Source organism: Tursiops truncatus, chromosome 18 (assembly GCF_011762595.2).
Source record: "Tursiops truncatus isolate mTurTru1 chromosome 18, mTurTru1.mat.Y, whole genome shotgun sequence".
In the NCBI taxonomy this organism is placed as follows: domain Eukaryota; kingdom Metazoa; phylum Chordata; class Mammalia; order Artiodactyla; family Delphinidae; genus Tursiops; species Tursiops truncatus.
Window position 1 is genome coordinate 49778894 of NC_047051.1, and position 20661 is coordinate 49799554.

Sequence of the window (20661 nt, forward strand, 5' to 3'; positions counted from 1 at the left end):
CCAGGTCAGTCCACTGAATGACAAGAGATATTTGGCCTAGTCACCCTTTTCATGCCAGCCTGGCTGACCTACAGATGCATGAAGGATCCCAGGCAAGATCACAACAACTACCCAGCTGAACCCAGCCTACTCTGCTAACCCACAGAACTGTGAGCAAAAGAGTGCTTGTTTTAAGTCATTACGTTTTGGGGTGGTTTGTTATGCAACAGTAGCTTACCAATATAATGTCCAAAATTAAGCCTTTGTTATTGCCCTCCAGACCCAGTTCTCCTACAGTCCCCATATTAAATGGAAATTACATTCTTCCAAATGCCTAGGCAAAAATCTTAGATTTGCCCTCCACTATTTTGGTATTCTCATTGCTTATTGAATCTTTAGGCAAATCCTGTCGATTCCCCTTCAAAATATATCCAATATTCCATGATTTAATACCATCTCTTAGGCTACTACTCTGGTAAAGCCACCATCGTATCTCACCTGGATTACTATGAAAGCCTCCCAAACTGGACTCTTTGCATGACCAGTACTTAGAAGAGTGTCTGACATGTAGATGGTGGTCAGTAAATATTTTTGAGTCAATGAATCCCCAAAACTTAGCTCATGCTATTCTTAGAGAGGAAAGACACCTGTAACCTCCTTCCCCACCCCCACTGCTGCCTGATAAATTCCTATGAGTCCTTCAACACTCTGATTAGGGGCCATCTTTTTATCTAATGCCTTCTCTAACCTTTCCTAGCTGAGTCAGCAGCTTCTTCTCCTATGTTTCCAATGCATTCTGTGAATATTGCTCCTGCAGACTTAAAATAATACCATCATGTTTTTCAACATGGCTGCCTTCCTCAGTATTCCAAAAGCCCTTCAAGATCAGTGATAATATTTTCTTTACGTTATTGCGCCCTATAGCCTAGCATAGACTAGATATTTAACAAACGCAGGTAAATAAATGATGGAAGAATAAATGACCCACCTGAAGAAAAATGGTAATAAAGGGTGGAATAAATTTAGTAGCCAGTAAGGAGATGGGAGCAAAGGGAGAGAGAGACAAAAGGTCAGATCTGGTCAGGAGAAAGCAAACAGATGAACTCGGGCACACTGTCTTATAAACAACAGCAGCATTCTCTGTGGTCTCAATTCCTAGGATGAAGTGAGGACTGATGAAGAGGGAAAGGAACATGGGTCGAAGCTTTCCTACCACAGAGAAGATGGAGACACTGAGTCAAGATAAATTCTGGCCCATGACTGAAATGACAAGGATTTGTAGGGATGCTAGAGATGTTAGAGCCCAAACTGAAATAAATATATTGGCCATTGGGACAGATGCTATCGGTTCAAGTATGACAAGTTTTATTGCACTTGACTATTTGATTTTATGAAATCTTTGTTGATATCATCCTTTAATTTTCCTTAACAAAAATTATAAAGAGGAAAAGGGTACGAGAAATCAGCTTAGTGTCACAAAACTAACTGGAGGGAGGACAGAGACTAAAACACAGGTCTCCTTCCCAAGTCAAGGGCTCCATCCATGCCACAGCTCACACCAGGCAAGCAAATAAGTAGACAGATTCTGGGCTGGGATTATAATCCAGGATAAAAATGAAGTCTAAGTCTTAGAAAAAAACCTGGCTTTTACACTGATATTCATACTAACATCTGAATGTAGTGTTACCATAGGAAGAATTAATCTCAAAGCGAATAATGAAGTTAAGCTGTGAAAATGTACTGAGGAGTAGCTAGGAAACCTCATTTGTGCCTTTCCTGCAACTCACTCCACAGAGAATAGACTGCTCTCCCTGAGACTGTGATTTCCTCCACTTTTCCTTGGAGCATGAGAGATGTTAAATGTTTGCATCAAAAGGCAATATCAATATCAACAGATAACGTTTATTAGGCACCTCATTTTATGGATGAGGTAAAAAGGGCTCAGATGCATCAAGTAACTTAACTAAATAAGTGGCTGGAAAGGAAATCTGAGCTTAAGGCTTTCCATCACTACATCTTTATAAGCTAAGTAAGTAAACACAGTGCTTTAGTATATGTTAGTATTCCTGAACACAAACCAATATGCATGCAGATACTCAGGTGGACTCTTCTGTCACATTTAGCAAAAGTTTTGTCTCACTTGAGAATGTGATTATGGGTATAACAGAAAAACTCGTTGCAAAGTAACCTAAAGCTCTCATATCTGGGCTTGAAAGTACGACATACTTTGATATATATATTATATGTTTACCTATTTAAAATCTCTGGGAGAATCGTAAACTGTCTTAATGTTCTATTTACCATTTCTTTCTACAAAAAAAAAAAGCAAATTATTTAGCTCCTTGGACAGTAGCTAGAAAATGTTTATATTAAACAGAGTCATGTGAAATACAGTTTTTCAGCTGGAGGATCTTTTGTAAAATTCCATCAGTATAAACTCAGAATTACTAGATATCACATCATCACATTATAGTTAAATTTAATTACTACTGAAGTATTCTTCCTCTATTTTGAAGATGTACTCTGAGTAAGGACAGGAATATCAACCATAAGATAACAAGAAACACATGATCTTAAACTCATAGCTTACACTGAAGAAATGATCATCTTAGGCATTTCCAGTCAATAAATACTCCCTGAATGCTTATGATGTATAAGATATTGTCAGAGGATATGGGACAAATAAAACGATGCTTTCAAAAGAAATGAGGAAAGATAATGAAAATACAGAATGTAATATTCTTAAAAGAAAGCGGGCACCTATATCATTCCCCACCTCAGTCCACTACAAACTTACTGCCAAATTGCTTACCAATTCTAAAACCTACATAAATACTTTTGAAATAAAAAAGTAAATTATGGAACAGTAAAGGAAAAGTTTATATACACATCTCTCTTCTCTCTCATGCCTTTGCACACATATAAATATGGTAAGACAAGGAAACTGTGTGACTTTTATTTCTATAATTATTCTATTTCACTAGAATAACAGGTGAAGTAATTTCTATGTATATATGTATGTGTGCATGTATAAAATAATTTTGCAACTTAAAAAAATTACCAAATGAATTTAATGTGCCAGATTATTTTCAATTCCAAAGATTAATTTAAAAAAAATCCTACGCTTCAGGGGAAAAAAAAACTAAAGAAATACTGATTAATAATGCTCATAAAGTTGACATGTGGAGCAGTTTATGTATGTCCCTACTTTATGTATGCCATCTACTTAGCTGGGAACTTGAGTTACAGTATTTAGGAAACCTTTTCCTTTTAAACCATGCTACATTCTTAAACTATGAAGGGGAAAATAACCAATCCAAACCAAGCTAATACTCTGGAGGCTAGAACCAAATGGAAACAGAAATGTAAAAACTATATATTAAAGAACAAATTTTTACATTATTTATTAGTAGGCAAAGCTAGATATTTAAAAATATGGCCTCCTTTGTAGTCAGGAGAACTGGGCTCATGTTCTGACTCTACCATTTACTATGTATATTTCTAGGGCATATCATTTATCCTCTTTAAGCTTCCGTCTCCTTAACTGTAAAATGGAGACATTATCTCAAATGAGGATGTACTAAAGTGCTCCACAGTAGTAAGTACATAGTGGACTTATCAGAATAAGCAAGAACTAGTAAATACAGTCTTCTATACATAATATTTTATACAATATTTTAGAATCACAAAAGTGTAAGACAAAAATGATTCTCATTTTACTAATTAGTAAAGGGAAGTTCAGTATAAATAAGCCATCTTCTAAAGCAAGATGAAATGCTAGTGTGATGGACGGCAGTGAAATTCAGGAAAGAATATCTTACTCAGGTAGTTTTAACTCTGCCATATTTAATTTTCCTATGATGTACTTACTACAATTCTAATATATCTATAAAACATTAAACTATTTTTAGATTCCATACTTGTTTTTAGTTGTGCTAAAGATTAAGCCTTCTGATTTCTGGAATTGGGTAGTCAAACTTCAGTGATATTCTGCTGAGAATAAGAAGTCTGTATCATTGGAGTACACGCAAGTAATGATTCAGAAAACTGGTAATTTTGAGACATTTCTAGGCCACGATTTCAAATTTGCTCCAAGATGGTGGTAAAGGAAGTGGTGGTACTGATAACACTTAGACACAATATGAGCAAAATTATATTGACACAATGTCAGTTAGAAACCTATTATCCTTTTAAGAGAGGCAAATCTGATTTTCTTATGGTCTTTACATTTTGTGTTACAATATTTTATTAAGTAATTTGGTAAAGTAAAAACAGTAATTATACTTTTTTTGAGAGAAGTTTTCGAGAAGACTTGCAATAACCCTTTAGGTAGAACAAAACGGTTCTTATTCCTTAGTTCTCTTGTCTGCTGCCACTATGACATTATCAGGGTAATTTCTCTTTTATAATTTTATATTTAATATGAATTTTCTGCCTGGTTATGATGGTTTTTTCCCTTTTATTTCCTTGTCCTTACCTTTAAGACTTCCTGCAACCTGGGTACATCTAAATGTAAAGTGTCTGTCACTCCATTAAATGGGTAAACTAAGTCTTCACTTCTCTTTCATTCTTCTATAATGCTTATCAAGGAAGAAAAAAACTATTTCACACACATGACACTATTATGTTTCCTTGAAATTCTTCTTTTAAGAGACATTAAAGTGAATATTACACACAAATAGAGATGATTAGCTAGAAATTGATACTTATATTTACAAACTAATTTCATTAATTGAACCTGCCTAATGTATAGTGCAAACCTAAAAAGTATACTCTTGTATACTCTTTTCCGAAGACAGGTAATAATATCATAATGAATAACATCATTTGCTAACTATACACTACCCTGGTTCCTAATAAAAACTAAACCAGCTGGCATTCTCTTAAGTAATCCTAATAATAGCTATAAAAGTATTTTTGTAGAAAAATAACTTAGATCTAAGTGTGGATGTATTTTACTAAAGTAAAGCGAAGAGGTCATGCATTTGAATTCAAACAAATGGGTGTACAAGCTGAGACTTCCAAAAACTCTCTCAATTCAGTGAGTGTGTTTATACACTGTATAGCCAATATGTGAACTGAAGGCCAAGAAGAGCGTATTGTTGTCATACTAGGAGGTTTGAGAAGTTTATGGGGAAGCCTCAGGAGCTTATTAAGAAAAAAGAAGACTCAGGTAAATGTAATTTGTTTTGGGTCTGTTTTCCAGGTCAGTATGAATTACTATCATGGATAAAGGGCTAGAACAATCCTAGAAGGCAGAACTGGAATCAACTGATTGGTTTAACTTATTAAGAACAAGAACAACAACAACAACAAAAACAAAAAGCAAGAGAAGAAACAACACTGTGAGAACATTTGGAAACCTAAGTTGCTATACATTTCACAGACACCAAATTCACTTAAAAGAAACAAACAAACCTGCCCAGTACAGCCTCTCCTCCACCCACTGGTATAGTGAAATAGGTTCATTCTCTTGGGGCATCTCTAAGTAACAAAAATTCGGTGTAAAACAATGAAAGTTATCCTTATAACTGACGCTTACCATAGTCGTGCATATTATAAAATTTTTTTTAAATCAATGTTTTCTTAATATATTTTATAGTATGATTTGCTTATTCTGGAATTAGAATAGAAAACATAAAAGTCATATTTTAATAACTACACTTAATAAAAAAATGTGATTAAAAACAAATGTCTTAGCTGCAGAATGTCGTAGGTCAGGATAGCTTAAGTATTTCAAAAATGTGGGAAGGGATAACGTCCTCATTAAATAAAACCAGTTAGGTGAGTTGATAAATAATTAGTAACTGATAAACAACTCAGAACAAAGCTTCAGAAATGGTTTGATGAGGCAGGTAAGGCTGACAAGACTTACTCTGAAGCTGAGGCTGCTGGAAGGAAAGGGGCTGTCCGAACACAAATGGGCTGTGGACTAGGGAAGAGGGAGGTTTTGCAGCTTGATCAAAGATGGAAGGAGCTGGGAGATTGGGCCGTGACTGAATGGAATTCAATATGGCACTCAGTTGGTCACCTGCAGTGGGCAAAACAGTCAAAACTACAACTTGTTATCAATTAACATCCAAAATGGCAAAGTAAATGGTGCTTTATGACATTCAGATAAAGTTAAACACTAAATAAAACAATGCCAATTCAGAACTGTTGTGGAAGTTGGTGACTGTTATTCTCAAATTAGGGACCGAATGTTGTATGTTGTTTTAATAATGGAAGCACCCCAACAAATTTTATATAATGGCCCACTTACAAAAACAAATCCATTTAAATTCATATACAACATCTAGCAGCAGCATGAGAGAATACAGAGTCTATGAGGTAAGTATGATAAGTTGATTCAATACCACACAAGTATAAAGGAAGATCTAAGTCGATGATGTCTTCTGTGCAGTACCTGACATTGACTATTATCACCCTGCCTCATACGCAGTACACTTCATGCAGAAAATATGCAAATAATATGAATAGTTCAATGTAGGACTGAAGGGAGGCAAATTATATGTTATTAATTTAGTAATACATTTATATTACAGTTATAAATTAATATTCTCTTTTTTAAAGTTGTTATTGCCAGAGAAATTATACATTTTTAAAAGCATGAACTATTTTGCTCAGATAGGCAATGTAAAAATTTATAAAAGACCTATAAGAAAAAAAGGAATATGAGGTACCTTATTTGAATAGTATCTCAGACATGAATTCTGATATTTTCTTCAAAATTAAATACAAAGGACATTAACAGAAAAATACTTTTAAAAATAAGAAATGATATATTGGATGGATGATAGCTCCTTATTTATGAGAATATAAATATTAAATAGTTTAAATGATGCTGAAGAAGAAGGGTTGGGGGGAAACCATATGCAGACTAGCTGATGCAGAAACTGGAAAACAGTACCTTTCCAGGAATATTTTCTAGATACAATAAAGTTTCATAAATAAAATTTTAAATGAAACACCAACAAGAAACAGATTAATATGGAAAAAACTGTGCACATAAGCTACATCTCTTCACTTAAAAAAATTAATGCTGCAGATTAGAAAAGGATTTTAGAGGTGATGAAGAATTTTATAAAATTGTTTTAAGGAAAAAGAATTTTTGCAAAAAACAATTGCTTGATGTTGGATAGCATAAAGAGTTAAAGAAAATGGGAACTACAATTAAAGGTAAGATAATAAATAAAGGTTAGATATATTTAATCGGATGAAAGTTTCTTAATATTTCTTCACTTCATCTAAATATTTTAAAAGCCTATTAAGAAGTACATGCTATTTTTGAACAATATTAGCAATATCACTTTAAAAAAGTAATACATTATTTCTAATTAATAACAAATGTTCTCAGCAATGTTTGTCTCTATTGAAAGTTGGTTTTTATTCTTAAGATGTTTTAACAAATTCTGTTTTAAAGACTGATTTAATGTGACAGCCACCAGTACAATTTAGACATTTTAGAAACTGAAAGCATACAATTTGAATTAAACATGGCTTTAAAACAGATTACTATACAAGTATATAGTGGTAAGTAAACACTGAGATTTTAATTTAAGGACTGGGAGCGGCAGAAGGAAAGGGACATGAAGAAAACACCACAAAGCATTTACCCTACTTAAGCATGAAGGTCTAGTTTAAGTTAGTTGAAATCTGAGCTACCAGAAATGAGCAAGCAGATAGTACCCAAGCCTGTAGGATAGAGCAACCCGATGTAGGAGGAAGAGCCAAAAAGAAATCTTGTAGCTAAGGCTTCCTTCTTAATAAAAATACTTTGTGGAAAGTAATAAAGGTATCAAACAGAAAGTGGTTTTATTTTAAATTGAATATTTCCTCTATACTGATGTAATTCTGTATCTTGTTGACTATTTCATTATTTCACTTGCTCTGCAAGTCAGGTATTAAAACAACTGTATTTGTGTCTGGAAATCAAATCTCATGAATTAGTTTAAATAACATTTTAAAGTAAAAGTATTTCCATGTAGGCTATCTTCTCCTTCCTATCCATTGTCCAGCTATATGCTACCTTCTGACAATATCGTCGATTTTGAAGCTAAGAATTAGGAGCAGGTTCATAAGAAAGCATGTCAATGTGTCCAAATTTACATACAAATGGAATTTTGGATGAAATTCGAGCATAAATTACTCCAAAATAATTATTATTTGGACTGTCCATGATGCTGGTCTCTTCTATTAATGCAACCGAAACAAGTTGTATACATTTTATATCCATATGGCTTAGGGGTTTTGTTTTTACAATTTTTTGGTTTCATTATACATACCAAACCCAAAGCTATCATTTCATGTCATTCGAAATTAACTAAGATAACTTGATTAGACATTGAAAACCACACATGCTTAATAAAGCTGATGTGCAATATTACTTAAAAATATTACTTAAAATATTTTGATTTTAAATGGATCATTTTGGAAAGTTCGTTTTTGCTCATTAACATTTAATAATAACTGGATGATAAAAGTTCTTCTACTGGATATAGTGACACAGAATCTTTATGATGTGAATTCAAAATGAGTGTCTACAAAATAAGAACAGGTAAGCAAGACCTATAAACTTAAGCTAAAATGGATAAAACCAATACTGTAAAAAGAACACTGTCGTAAACATTTTGATTGTTAGTTTTCTAGGAACAAACTTAAAGTTTTGTGTGTGAACAGTAATAAAAATGGTTATAAGAGAAGGTAATAAAAATATTACAGTTAGGTAAGTAAAAGACTCACTTAAAACACCTACCTTTATTATTTCCGAGTCCATAATCAAATCCTTGGGCACTGCAACTTGCCCCTTTATTAAAAGCTTGTACTGAGAAAGGGCTTGGAGGAGGAGTTTGAGAATTTTGATCCAGAAGAACTTGTTCTACAATAAAAAGAACATCTATAAAATTAGTTTCTTATGTGCTATTCTCCATTTATAAAGAGAGAAAATTGCAAGAAAGGTTTTTATGATGGTTAAATTTTAAAATAACCTCACATTTAGATGTGATAATAGATCTACCAATTAGGTCACTGACACCAACAAAGTAAAGTATATGACAAAATCTTTGTTTTCATCAATCAAAATCACTATAATATTTAGAAATGGGATATGCTCTTATGGAGTCAATTTGCTTTTATTGTGCTATTAACATTTGCTATTATTGTTTTTTGCTTTTATTGTGCCATATATATATGGCAAAAAATCATTAAGTGATCACAGAGAAATTTAAACTTCTCTCACACCTATATCTTAGTAGAAACGATATCCTAATTTAAGAAGCATTTTATCTAAAAAGAACCTTCTACCTTCTAAGTATATGGGAATACAACTGCTAACCTTACCATCTGATAGCTTTGTTATTTCTTCACTTAGCTTTCATATAGAACTTATAAAGTATCTTCACTTTGTAAATGAGAAAACCAAGGCACAGAGATATTAGGTAATTTAGACAACTGAAAAGTTAAGAGCTGGCATTTGTACCCTGGCAGTCCAGTCCCAGAGCCTACTCTTACACATTATGCTCATTGCTAGTTAAAATGATTGCTAAGCTAGAAAGACCCTGACAGTCACTTAAACCATTCTCAGATTATTTAATTATGTCTTATATAAAGCTGATCTCGCTTTAGGTTATTATCATTTACATCTGAATATCCCTATATAATGAAAATGTTTAAGAATTTATGAATATGTAATAATTATATATGTAGTAAGTATACTGTAAATGGGAAAGTTGTTTTGTAAAATGTCTGATTTACATGAAATGAAGACTTTTGCTTTTCAAAACATAATGAAGAATAGTTCTACCATCTCAGGATATTATTTTATGATGACATCATCTTTGACTAAGAAAAACTGGTCTGTAAAACAAGGGAGGAAGTAGGTTCTCAAATTGGGTTCAGTGGATTACTGACGCAGTGTGGTGTAATGAGCACAGCATTTGAAATATGAATGAAGATTCTGGCTCAAGTCTTTCACCTGCCCTGTTTCCAGTGGTGTGACCATAGGCAAGTCATTTTAAATTCTATGAGCTTAGAAATGTAAAATGAAGAATATATAACTGATCTCAAAGGCTTGCTGTGGGGAAAAAGGGGAGAATGTTTAATGTACCATTTAATATATCTAAACGCACTCTGTCATTCACACAAATTCCAAACCTTTCTTGAATCTATTTATATACTATGGCCATATTACCTCTTGGATAATGGTTATTATAACTTTATACTCTTTTGGATAAAGACACATATTCATTTAATTGTCTGACCCTCTCCTATAAATTCTGGGATTTGGTAGAAAAGTCTACGTTTGGTTTATCCACTCATTGTGATGTCCTAACTAATACTTCTGTGACTCAACTTGTATAGTTAGAAAACTTAGTGAGCAACCAGTATGTGCAAAAACTGCTTTAGAACTAGGAATACAAAAATAAAAAACCTGTGCCTGTCCACAAGGGACTCACAATCTGGGTACGAAGAAATAAAAATTAACTTCAATATAATATCATTTTTGTTCTAGTGGTGAATTCAGTTCTTTAGGATGAGAGGTAACTCTTCACTCTGTGAGAATCAGTTAAAGCTTCACCTAAGTGATGACATGGTCTGAACAAGATTTCGCCACCAGGAGAATGAAGAGAAGAGGATAAAAAGGAAAATCTTTTATTAAAGGAGATCATTGTTGAAAAACGGTAAAATAAAGTTTAAAGCTGAAACTCTAAAAACAAAATAGGAAACCCCCAGAAGAAGCTAAGCATATATTCAATGCTCCTTTCCTGAGACAGAATTCAAACAGAATGAAATTGCCTGGGAGGAGTACTACAATCAGTGGTTTGAAAACTGAACTTCCATTTAGTGGTAGAAAGAGTAAAAGGTTTAGTCCCGAACTGGCACAGAAGAATTATCATTTAAATTCGTATTAATGAAATGAAAAGCATGTTTTACAAAGACCAATTCATATGTTTCACATTTCCTTCTAATTCTCTTCTTTTATGTGTATTCATTTAGTACCTATGTATTTTACATACGAATTTTAACAATTGCAAGATTTTTAAACCTTTAGTTTTGATTTTACTTAAAAAGTAAACACACAAAAAGCTCTTTACAACAAAAGAAATACAGTACAGTTTAAACTTCTGCACTGCAAAGGTAAATCGGAATAAATCACAAATTTAAGCCAACTTGCCATCTTCATGTCGGAGGTACTGGTTTCCGCCTCTGTCTCTAGCTAAGGACCATGCCTCTCCTTCATCACTCTCACAGAACTCTACCATGCTGTTCTTATCCAGCTGCACCCATGTACCTTCAGAATTGGTTACCTAGTACATAACAAAAAGCATGATTGATTGGCTTGATTCTTTCAGGGCATTCAGGCTGAAAACCAGCAAAAAGTTCAAGTGAGTAATTATTCCAATAAATCTCTATCATCAAATTAGTTTCTGAAATTAAGACCACAGCCTGAGGTAAGACAGAAATCAATAAACAGTCTTGTAAAATAATGCTCACTGATGACTTCAGTAAAAATATTTTTTAAGGCACAGGATAATCCCTTAATAATTTTAAATGCTACCCCAAAACACACGGCTCTTTGTTTGGCACCTGAAATGTCCTAACACAGCATACTCTCTATTATTTAGGTTGGTAGTGCCTAAAATGCAACTTGAAAATAACCCTGACACTGAGAAATAGCATGACACACTACATCTTTAAGCTCATCAGCTGAGGCAAATGCCACAGTTGACTAAAGAGTAATGTTATTTGCTCAGGACTTCAGTGACACCCATATATGGGAACGAAGAAATGAAACCCTTTGAATATAACACATCTCCAAACTGATTCATAGCAAATATTTCAAAGTGCTGTTCATCCATGACAGTACAGTACACATTTGCAATAGTGAAAAGATATTTGCAAATACCGAACATTTATATATACAATACAAATCACTTTGTTATATAAATATTGTTTTCATAAGGATAATTATGAGAATAAAATTATTAAAAAAGAAGCAGAGAAAAATTGCATTAGTATTTTCAATACAGGTAAAGATAAAGAACATTAACATTTAAAGACCTGGGATGGAAATGGTAACCTTTGGAAGAAAGAGATGCTTTGGTTGTATTATATTAAAAACAAATATCTTAGAAGTCATGAAGCTACAAGAATCCATACCTCTCCCACTGCTTTGACTTTGTTTCCCAGAACTAACATTCCAATTGGGATACCTCTAAGGTTAGGGCAGCTTCTGATGTTGTGACCGGAAGGTCCCGTCTTCACTACCTTGTACATGCCTGGCCCTCCTCGCAAGAACGGCATATCCTGCTCTTGCATTGTTGCTTCCTGTGGGCAGCAGGAGTTTATGTCTTTGAAAAAGTCATCAGTACTAGTTTTAGGTTCCTGAAAATTTGAATAGGAAAAAAAAGTAAACAAAATACAATCTATTATCACTTTCAACATCCTTCTTAATTGCTTTTACAGCAAGTCCATAATGCATCAATTAAGAAAAAGAACACATATCCAAAGATAGCTCAAGGGTTGGTTAATACTACTATTAAAGAATCTTTCAGTTATTCACTTCTGAACAATATTTAAAATAGAGTTGAAGAGAAGAAAAGATAGCAGGAGAGGAACTGAACCTCTAGCTTCTGTCCACCATAATTTGAGAAACACAGTAGTACTTGATTTTACTTTTATCTTTTAGTGAAATATTTAACAGTAGGATAAACAAAAATAGTTTACTATATGAACCACAACTGAATAATTTTGAATCATTATTACTGCATTACTGCCTGTCGGTATGGGTTAAAAAGTCTAAATCTTCATTTCCTTGTACTTTTGTTTATAACTATTAATAGAGAAAATAGGTATGAGGATTCTGGAGACTCATCTATAAACAGAGATAACAATGATGAAAAAATGTGCATGAAATATAGCTACATGTTAATATTTACTAGTTATGAATGAAATAAGAATGCTTATAGAATTTTAACAACTCACACTTTCTTAATACAGTACAAATAAAAATGCCTTGTTAGATTTGCTAGACCATTGTTAAACAGTGATATACTAATGCTTTTAACAGAAAAAGATGATTATATTTTAGTAGAGCGGAGAGATTAACATTAAAGATGTGGTTTTATATAAATATAATACATTTGGATATAAAAGAGTCACTTCTAAAATGAAAGAAAGGAACATACCCTAAATTTCCTGTTGAATCTGAATGCTGTGATGAAATTACTTCCTACGTGAATGCAATAAAGAGAAATAATAACCTTCCCATATTTGCTCTTTTTCCCAATTAAATGTAAAGGAAAGTTCTACACTGGAAATTCTTCCACTGTCATTATTACTTCTTTAAAACAGACTTCAACTGCATTTTTAAATACAGCAATATAGACTCTACAAATTGCTTTATTCAAATACAGTAAAAGATCATAATGGGACGCTTATTCAAACATTAGGTTAAAATTAAATTAATATTTAGTTATGTTATAAATAGGATAAAAATGAAAAAAACCCACTAACATATTATGCAAGATAAAATATTACTGAATAGCTCTATCCCTATGAGTAGTCTCATTCCAAAAGAAATGTCCATTACATAGTGGAAAATTAAAAATAAAGTCATAAGGTTAAAAAAATGTGGATTCAAGAATTCTCCGTACCTGTGACTTTAATATATGGTTGGTCAGAAAAAATTTTAAATCCATTATTAACCTTCACATAATATCTTGTAAATTTCATTGTGGTGATGAATAATCATCAATTTTTACTTACACAAGTACGTGCTACGGACAGTATTTATTTACATTTACTATAATTACTGTACCATATTTGTCCAACATTCCTTATTTATATATTGGCAATTTAATGGAAAGGAGAATTTTAAGTACTTGAAAAATTTAGATTTACAATCTAAAATAAAATATGCATTTTATATACCCATGCATGCATATTTGTAAAAATTTATGTATGTGTACAACTATATGAATACAAAGAAAGCACTCAAAATAAAAATGGAGAGTAAGGTCTAAACTTTAAATTGTGCTGTTTTACTCATGAGATTTTCAGTAAATATTTTAAAATGTCATTGTGAATGATCAATTTTAGCAAATACATGATGCTATTTCATAGATGGAAGAGTCAAATTAGTCATATGTACAAATGATCTTTTAAAAATTACATGGCATGATGTAAAAACGAAACAAATATTCACAGATTTAGTGAAAAAACAATTTCACTGGTCGAGATGATACAGCTCGAGCATTTAATTAAGTTATAACAATATTTCCAATTTGACCACTCAGGGTAACAGTGAGAGAAAAGTCTTGGCAAACACTAATAATAATTATAATAATTGCAAGTTATTCACTGAAAGGCAATATAGGAGAACTGTCCTAAAATATTTAATATTTTATTGATTAGTTAAAGAAACTATATAAATTAATAAATGTACAGCAAAGTCTATCCTTTTTCTTAATACTAAACAGTATAAAAAGAACTGATAGACCTAAAATCACAGAACTGTGTCTGTTATTCTCAAGAAATCCTAAAATGCATGTTTTATTCTATACAGAAATTTAAGACCTGGGCACCAGCACATGAAATTGATGAACTGCAATGTTAATTTTTGCTCCCTGCAATCCCACCCCAACATTCAAAAGGCCACTGTGCAAGGCTAGGAAAAAAACAGAAGAGCCATAGGGTTGGAACTCTCCCACCTAAATAAGTAAGTTCTGAAAAAGCTAGACCTGTATATAATTGTTGGAGAAGCTAGTCATAAAGTTAGATATACCAAATTTGAAGTCAAGTAAAAGTTGAACTTACACTAGTAATACAGTCTTTGGCAGAATTAGAGGGGAAAGGTTTATGGGGAAACTCAATTGCAGAACTCTGTATAGATCGTTTTTGGTAAAAAGAAAATTTTTAAAATTAATCTTAAGTAAAGGCTTCAAAGATACAATGTAAAATTTGTTATACAAGCTGAAATACCTGAATAATGTATGACTGTTCCTTACAGTTAACTCACCTGGGGGAAAAAAGCTTTGGAAGTCCATGAAAATACGTCCAAATCCCTGACTCCTTGGCTAGCATTAAAGATATTCTGAGCAACAAAGTTTAAGAAAGAAAAATATCAACAAAGAAAGGGAACAGGATATCATCTGCAGAAGATGCGTTCACAGTAACAACAATGTTCTATACTCTAGCACCAGCACTGGAATATTATTTCACTAAAGGGAAACTGAAGCCACCTGAGTAAACCACACAGCAAAGAAATTCCAATACATAAGTTTTTGTCAAAAGCTCTCCATGGATATAGTGTGTCATGCCATTTACTACAATTAAGAGCCAGACATTGATTTAAACCTTAAGACAGTCAGTGCAAGAAGGACACCTTCAAACTCCTTTAAATGATGACGTGTCTATTCCAGTACAAGCCAGATTTCTTTTATGACAGAAGACAGTCTGTTGTTTTATAAAGAAAATGTGACTAACACAGATTGTATAGAGCAAATATTATTATGAATAATAATGGCATGTAGTATATGTGAATTCGTTATCTCTGTTTAAAGTACAAAAAAAGTCAAAAAGAAAAAAAAATCGAAGTCATTTTTCAATTTTGCTCTCTTCTATAAATGAGAAAACAGTCACTTGGAAATGTTACTGAAAGCTGTTAGCAAATTTGTTAAGAAAAGCATAGAGAAAAAGCATACAATCTGAACTTTTATCAAAAGGCAGACCTAGTTTTCTGCATCTCAAAGTTTAGGAAATGCACAGAGCATTTAGGATCTCTACTTTAGAGTCTAAAAATATTTTGTTACAGAACAACCAATTCACAGCAACATGGTCCCAGAAAAATTAACATTTTCACAAAATGTTTTCATAAAAATTAAAATGATATACATTTACACAGACATATCATCCTATTGAACATATTTATTTGATCGGAAATTAAAATCCTTCCAGAAACCAGCAATTACACAATTTTACTGCTTATATAAATACAAAAAAGAGGACATTCAAAATGTTAATGAAAGTTGTCATTATCCAAGACTTCGGCACAAAAGAAACAACACAATTCCCAACCAACTGTAAGCCATTTTAGATAATGAGAATTTATTTAGTATTCTCCAGTTCTGTATTTTCCTCATGTATGTACATGTAGGGACAGATGTAGATACAGACCCATATACAAACATATATGCTAATACAGAAATATAAAACATATAAAAGCCAGAAAAAAAATGAGCTTCTATTAGTGTGCCTACAGATAAATGCAAAACAAAAGAAAAAAACAAAAAACCAAAGCCCCCTTCATATTTAAAAATAGACAGCAGAAAGGGCACTTCCTCTTTAGGTGAAGTGGAAACATGTTGCAAAGTATTTTGAAATGTTATTTTGGGGGGAAAAAGATATCCTTACTGGTTCGTCCATGTATGTAAGAATTTGTGGAGTATTTGCTCAATGGTTTTTCTCCTTTGCAGAGAATAGCGGTGCAAACCTTTTGACATAAAACAATATTAATATTTTTTAGCATATTCTATTTTTTAGCATAAATTTTTCTAGCATCAAAAGCAATGTGAAAAGCGTTGTAAAAAGCAATGCAGATGAGTTAGGAATAAAGAAGCAATGTGGTGACTGACAACTTTAAAGCTTGTATCTCTCTTTTATTTTTATTTTTTTTAAATTTTTGCTGTGCTATGCTGCTTGTGGGATCTTAGTTCCCCGACCAGGGATTGAACCTGCACCCTCGACAGTGAAAGCGCGGAGTCCTAACCACTGGACTGCCAAGGAATTCCCTCTCTTTTATTTCAATGTGCAAACTCAAGTGTTTCCTCAGTCTGAGGACATGAGTTAACATATACAATGATACCTTAAAGTGATGTAACTGCTAACCATGGTAACAAATTGCCAATAAAATCAATTTTGTACATGTTAATTATAAGTGGATTCAAATTTGACTCTTTTTTGCTTTTGTTCTGCATTTGTAGAAAATTCTTTCTACACTGGTTTACTATAAGATTATTTTTAAAATGTGTTATCCTAATAAAATTGCATTTATCAAGTATCAAAAAAGCACCAGATAGAAAACTGGAGTTTAAAATTAAAATGTACTTGCATAGTTTTCTTTCAAAAATTTAGGAAAGTTTAGTCTAATGATACGAACATGCATGAAAATATTAATCTCTCCAAAGCCTCAATTTCTCACTATTAAAATATATAAATTAGCTTTCATATTGTATAATTTTATAGACTAATATGAGCACCACTATATATGTATGTAAAAATGTGTGTATATATATACACACACGTATACGAATACACACATATCTACAATAATCTAAATCATTTTATTCTCAAAGACTATTGTGAAGGCAAAAAAGTTCTGTCAAGAAAATTAGAAACTGAAGCATGCTAAAAACCTAAATAAATTGATGAGCACCAAATTGCAACTCTAAGACAATAATCTTTCAAGGCATAGAAGAGACCAAATAAGCGAATAATTTTAATGGAGAAATACATGACCAAACATGCCAAATGCGCACACAAAAGAAAAAAAAGAAAAAAAAAAGATAAAAAAGATAGTAATTGTTTCATTGTGCTGGATGATCACAGAGTTAAAAATTGCCAATTTTAAAGTGAAAAAGATAAAATATCTCAGAGAAATTAAACACAGCATATATACAAACAATTATAGTGTTATTTTAATAGAGGCTTAAATTAAGGCTTAAATGGAATTTAAGCCTTAATTCCATTCTGTTTAGGAAACTTAAACATCAAGCTAAAGTATGAAATGAAGCTTTTGATAACCATCTAAGGACAGCATATTTACTAATGGTGTATTAAGTAAATACTTAGTATTTAGTAGGACTGAAAAACAGGTTATGCATACATATACACACAAATTTTTTAACGAGACAAAATCAAGAAATTTGGGGTATATTAAAGCTGTGACTATCAGGCATCATTAGGTATCCCAAAAGAATGAAACTGACATAAAATGCAAGAAACATTTGCTAATTTTACCAATTACCCTGAGTAACGTTATAAGAGAGAATACCAAATGATATTTTTCCTTCATCTCTCCCCCAAATCTTCAGAGCCCCCAAATTCAGAAAAATCAGCCTACTTTCTATATGTGAACACCAATCAGCCTAAGTAGGTAGGAAGCGGTTTGTATAATTGCACGGCGTGTTCGTAGACTCAAGTTGCTTCTGCAAGAATTTGGATGATATGGGCATTATAAAGATATCTTTGAATACTTCTAATGAGGTATCATATACTTTCCTTGATATAAACTTTCTCTACCACTCAACCTCATTCACAATGTTAAAAGACCTCATTTTTGACAAAGAATCCAAAGAACTGGGCCTATAAGTTTCAGATCAGTAATACCTACTTTAGAAGCAAACTTGCTTTCCAAAAAATTTAGGCTCTATTATAGGCAGTCAAATGTCTCTCAGGTCATGTGCATAACTGATTTTCTCTCTCTTTTTAAACATATTTTCCTTGGTCTCTGAAACATTCTATTGGCTTACATTTGTAGTTTCCAAATCTTAAGAATTTTAATTTAAAATCAGCCTTCCCCAGGTATACCTTCAACATACATCACGATATTCATCCTCATTCAGCCATTAAGGTTATTAGTATTCATATTTATTTAATTGTGGAGTTCTAGCCAAAGTAATATGATTCTTATAGCTAGATTTACTTTATCCTTTTATAACTATTTATCCTTATGGCTCCACTAGATTAAGGTAGACTAAACATAAAAAAATAGGCTTTGGAATCACATCACCTGGAATTCCAGAGCTAGCTCCACTACTTACTACTTATGATCTTGGGAGAATAGCTCTCTTCTGTCACTGGAAAAATGAGAATGATAAAAACTTAACATCAAAGGGGCACAATGAAAATTAAATGAGAGAATTAAGGTATGGAGCGTAAGAGGGTCAGAAATTATTTTAAGCAGTATGATCCTGCCAAATGCCAAGAACTAAAATTTAGTATTTAACAAATGTTGAAAGCCCACCACGAGCAAAACGTAATATTTAACACTCTGGAAGAAAAAACATAAGAAGGGATTCTAAATGAGCCCTAACCCTTGAGGAGCTTAACAGAAATAAGAGGTATATAAATACAAATGGGCTAAAGGCCAAAAAAAATCCAAACTAAACATTATGGGTAGTTGGAGAAAGACATTTATAAGCCTCTTCTGCTTTTACAGACAAAGTGCTACCTGAGAAAGGAGAGAAAAAGCTAATTTCCCCAGTACTTATATGCTTTTCACCCTCAATTCTTGCTTCACCCGTATCGACCATTTTTTAGTTCCCATACATAGCATGCGTCCATAACTTTGGACATCTGACTCTCTAATGTGAAATTACTTTACTTTGTCCTGGCAATTTTTCTTTAAGATTTCCTCAAATGTCACCTCCTAAGTAAAGTCACTCTATAACTTAACACAATGCAACTTAATTATCTGAATATTGTATGTCTATCCCATTACATAGTGAGTACCCCAAGATCAAGAACTGCACTCTTACTTATTTTGTAACCCTCCCCTTTGCCTCTCCACCCAACACCTATTTCCTAGCTTAGTATCTGGTACATAATAAGGACTCAGTAAATATATGCTGAGTGAACAATTAATGAACTGATAACTACAGCATTATTGGGATGTACAGGGATGAGAAACGTTGACAGAAACTTTTGAGCCTGGCCAATTAGGAAAATATTAGAAAAGTCAGGAAAAAAAAAGGAAGCAAAAGCATTTTAGACAAATGAAACAATGTAAAGAAAGACTCTAAGATGTAAAATTAAACAGTGTGTTCTAAAAGGGGCAACAAGTTCTAAGAGACCGTGAGCACCTCACAAAAAAGAATCTGCACTCTTCATATTTATCCCTATTCTTCCCACTGATGTAAAAAATATTTTTTGATTTAAAAATATTCTAAAAAAGACATAGTCATAATATGGATGGCTAATGCTATTTAATCTCTAAACTAGAGCATTACTAAAGTACTAAAACACAGTTAAAGTCATATTTGAACTAAGTTAGGATGTGATTATTTCTTAGTAAAGTAATGATGTTTAAATAGAACTACTGCTAGGTAGGCCAAAATTTAGCTAAAGTACTTATCTACAATGAAAATGATAGTTCTACAGTATGAGTAAATAAATAAGACAGTGCAACAAAAATCATTTTAAAGCTCATTCTAAATATGACTATTTACGGTAATCTTTAAAAAAAATAGTTCATCAAATATTTAGTCAGCGTTCAATTTCCAATCCCTACCCCCATTCTCTCCAACAGTCTGTTTGAGTCAGGCTCCAAATAGGGTACACGCACTCATGTGAATACAAAATTGTTGTAACTAGAAAAGGCTGAAGAGGTTGATGTAAGGGCTGCTCAAGGCAACTTTTTGGTACTTTTGCATCTAAGTTAGTGGCATTAGTCCTCGATAATTTCTAATTTTATTTCCAATCTCCTAGCTTTCTTTTTTTAATTGAGTAGTGTTTCACAATGTTTAGCCATAATTTATAGTTGATCTACTCACAAACGAACTGAAGTATAAAAAGGGAGAATAGGTGGCCAGCATTTTTCTAGTAGTAAATGAAGTAAGAGATGTAAAGGGAAGAAGCAGCAAGATGTGTTTGTTTAGCTCTATTAGTTCCTTGAGGAGATGA

General features: G+C 32.6%; 1 protein-coding gene across 13 annotated transcripts in view; it reads right to left on the minus strand.

Moving 5' to 3' along the window:
- MYCBP2 (MYC binding protein 2) overlaps positions 1–20661 on the minus strand; it is a 279427-nt gene that overhangs the window by 56523 nt on the left and 202243 nt on the right. For 5 of the 13 annotated variants that reach the window (XM_073795323.1, XM_073795322.1, XM_073795327.1 and 2 more), the window contains 5 exons: positions 14999–15073; positions 12139–12363; positions 11153–11285; positions 8735–8857; positions 5855–6034 (listed from right to left, as the gene is read on the minus strand). In XM_073795323.1, the coding sequence (XP_073651424.1) occupies positions 5855–6034; positions 8735–8857; positions 11153–11285; positions 12139–12363; positions 14999–15073 (736 nt within the window). The remainder of the gene's footprint in view (positions 1–5854; positions 6035–8734; positions 8858–11152; positions 11286–12138; positions 12364–14998; positions 15074–20661) is intronic. The other 8 variants (XM_019920881.3, XM_019920874.3, XM_073795325.1 and 5 more) reach the window with 6 other exon arrangements.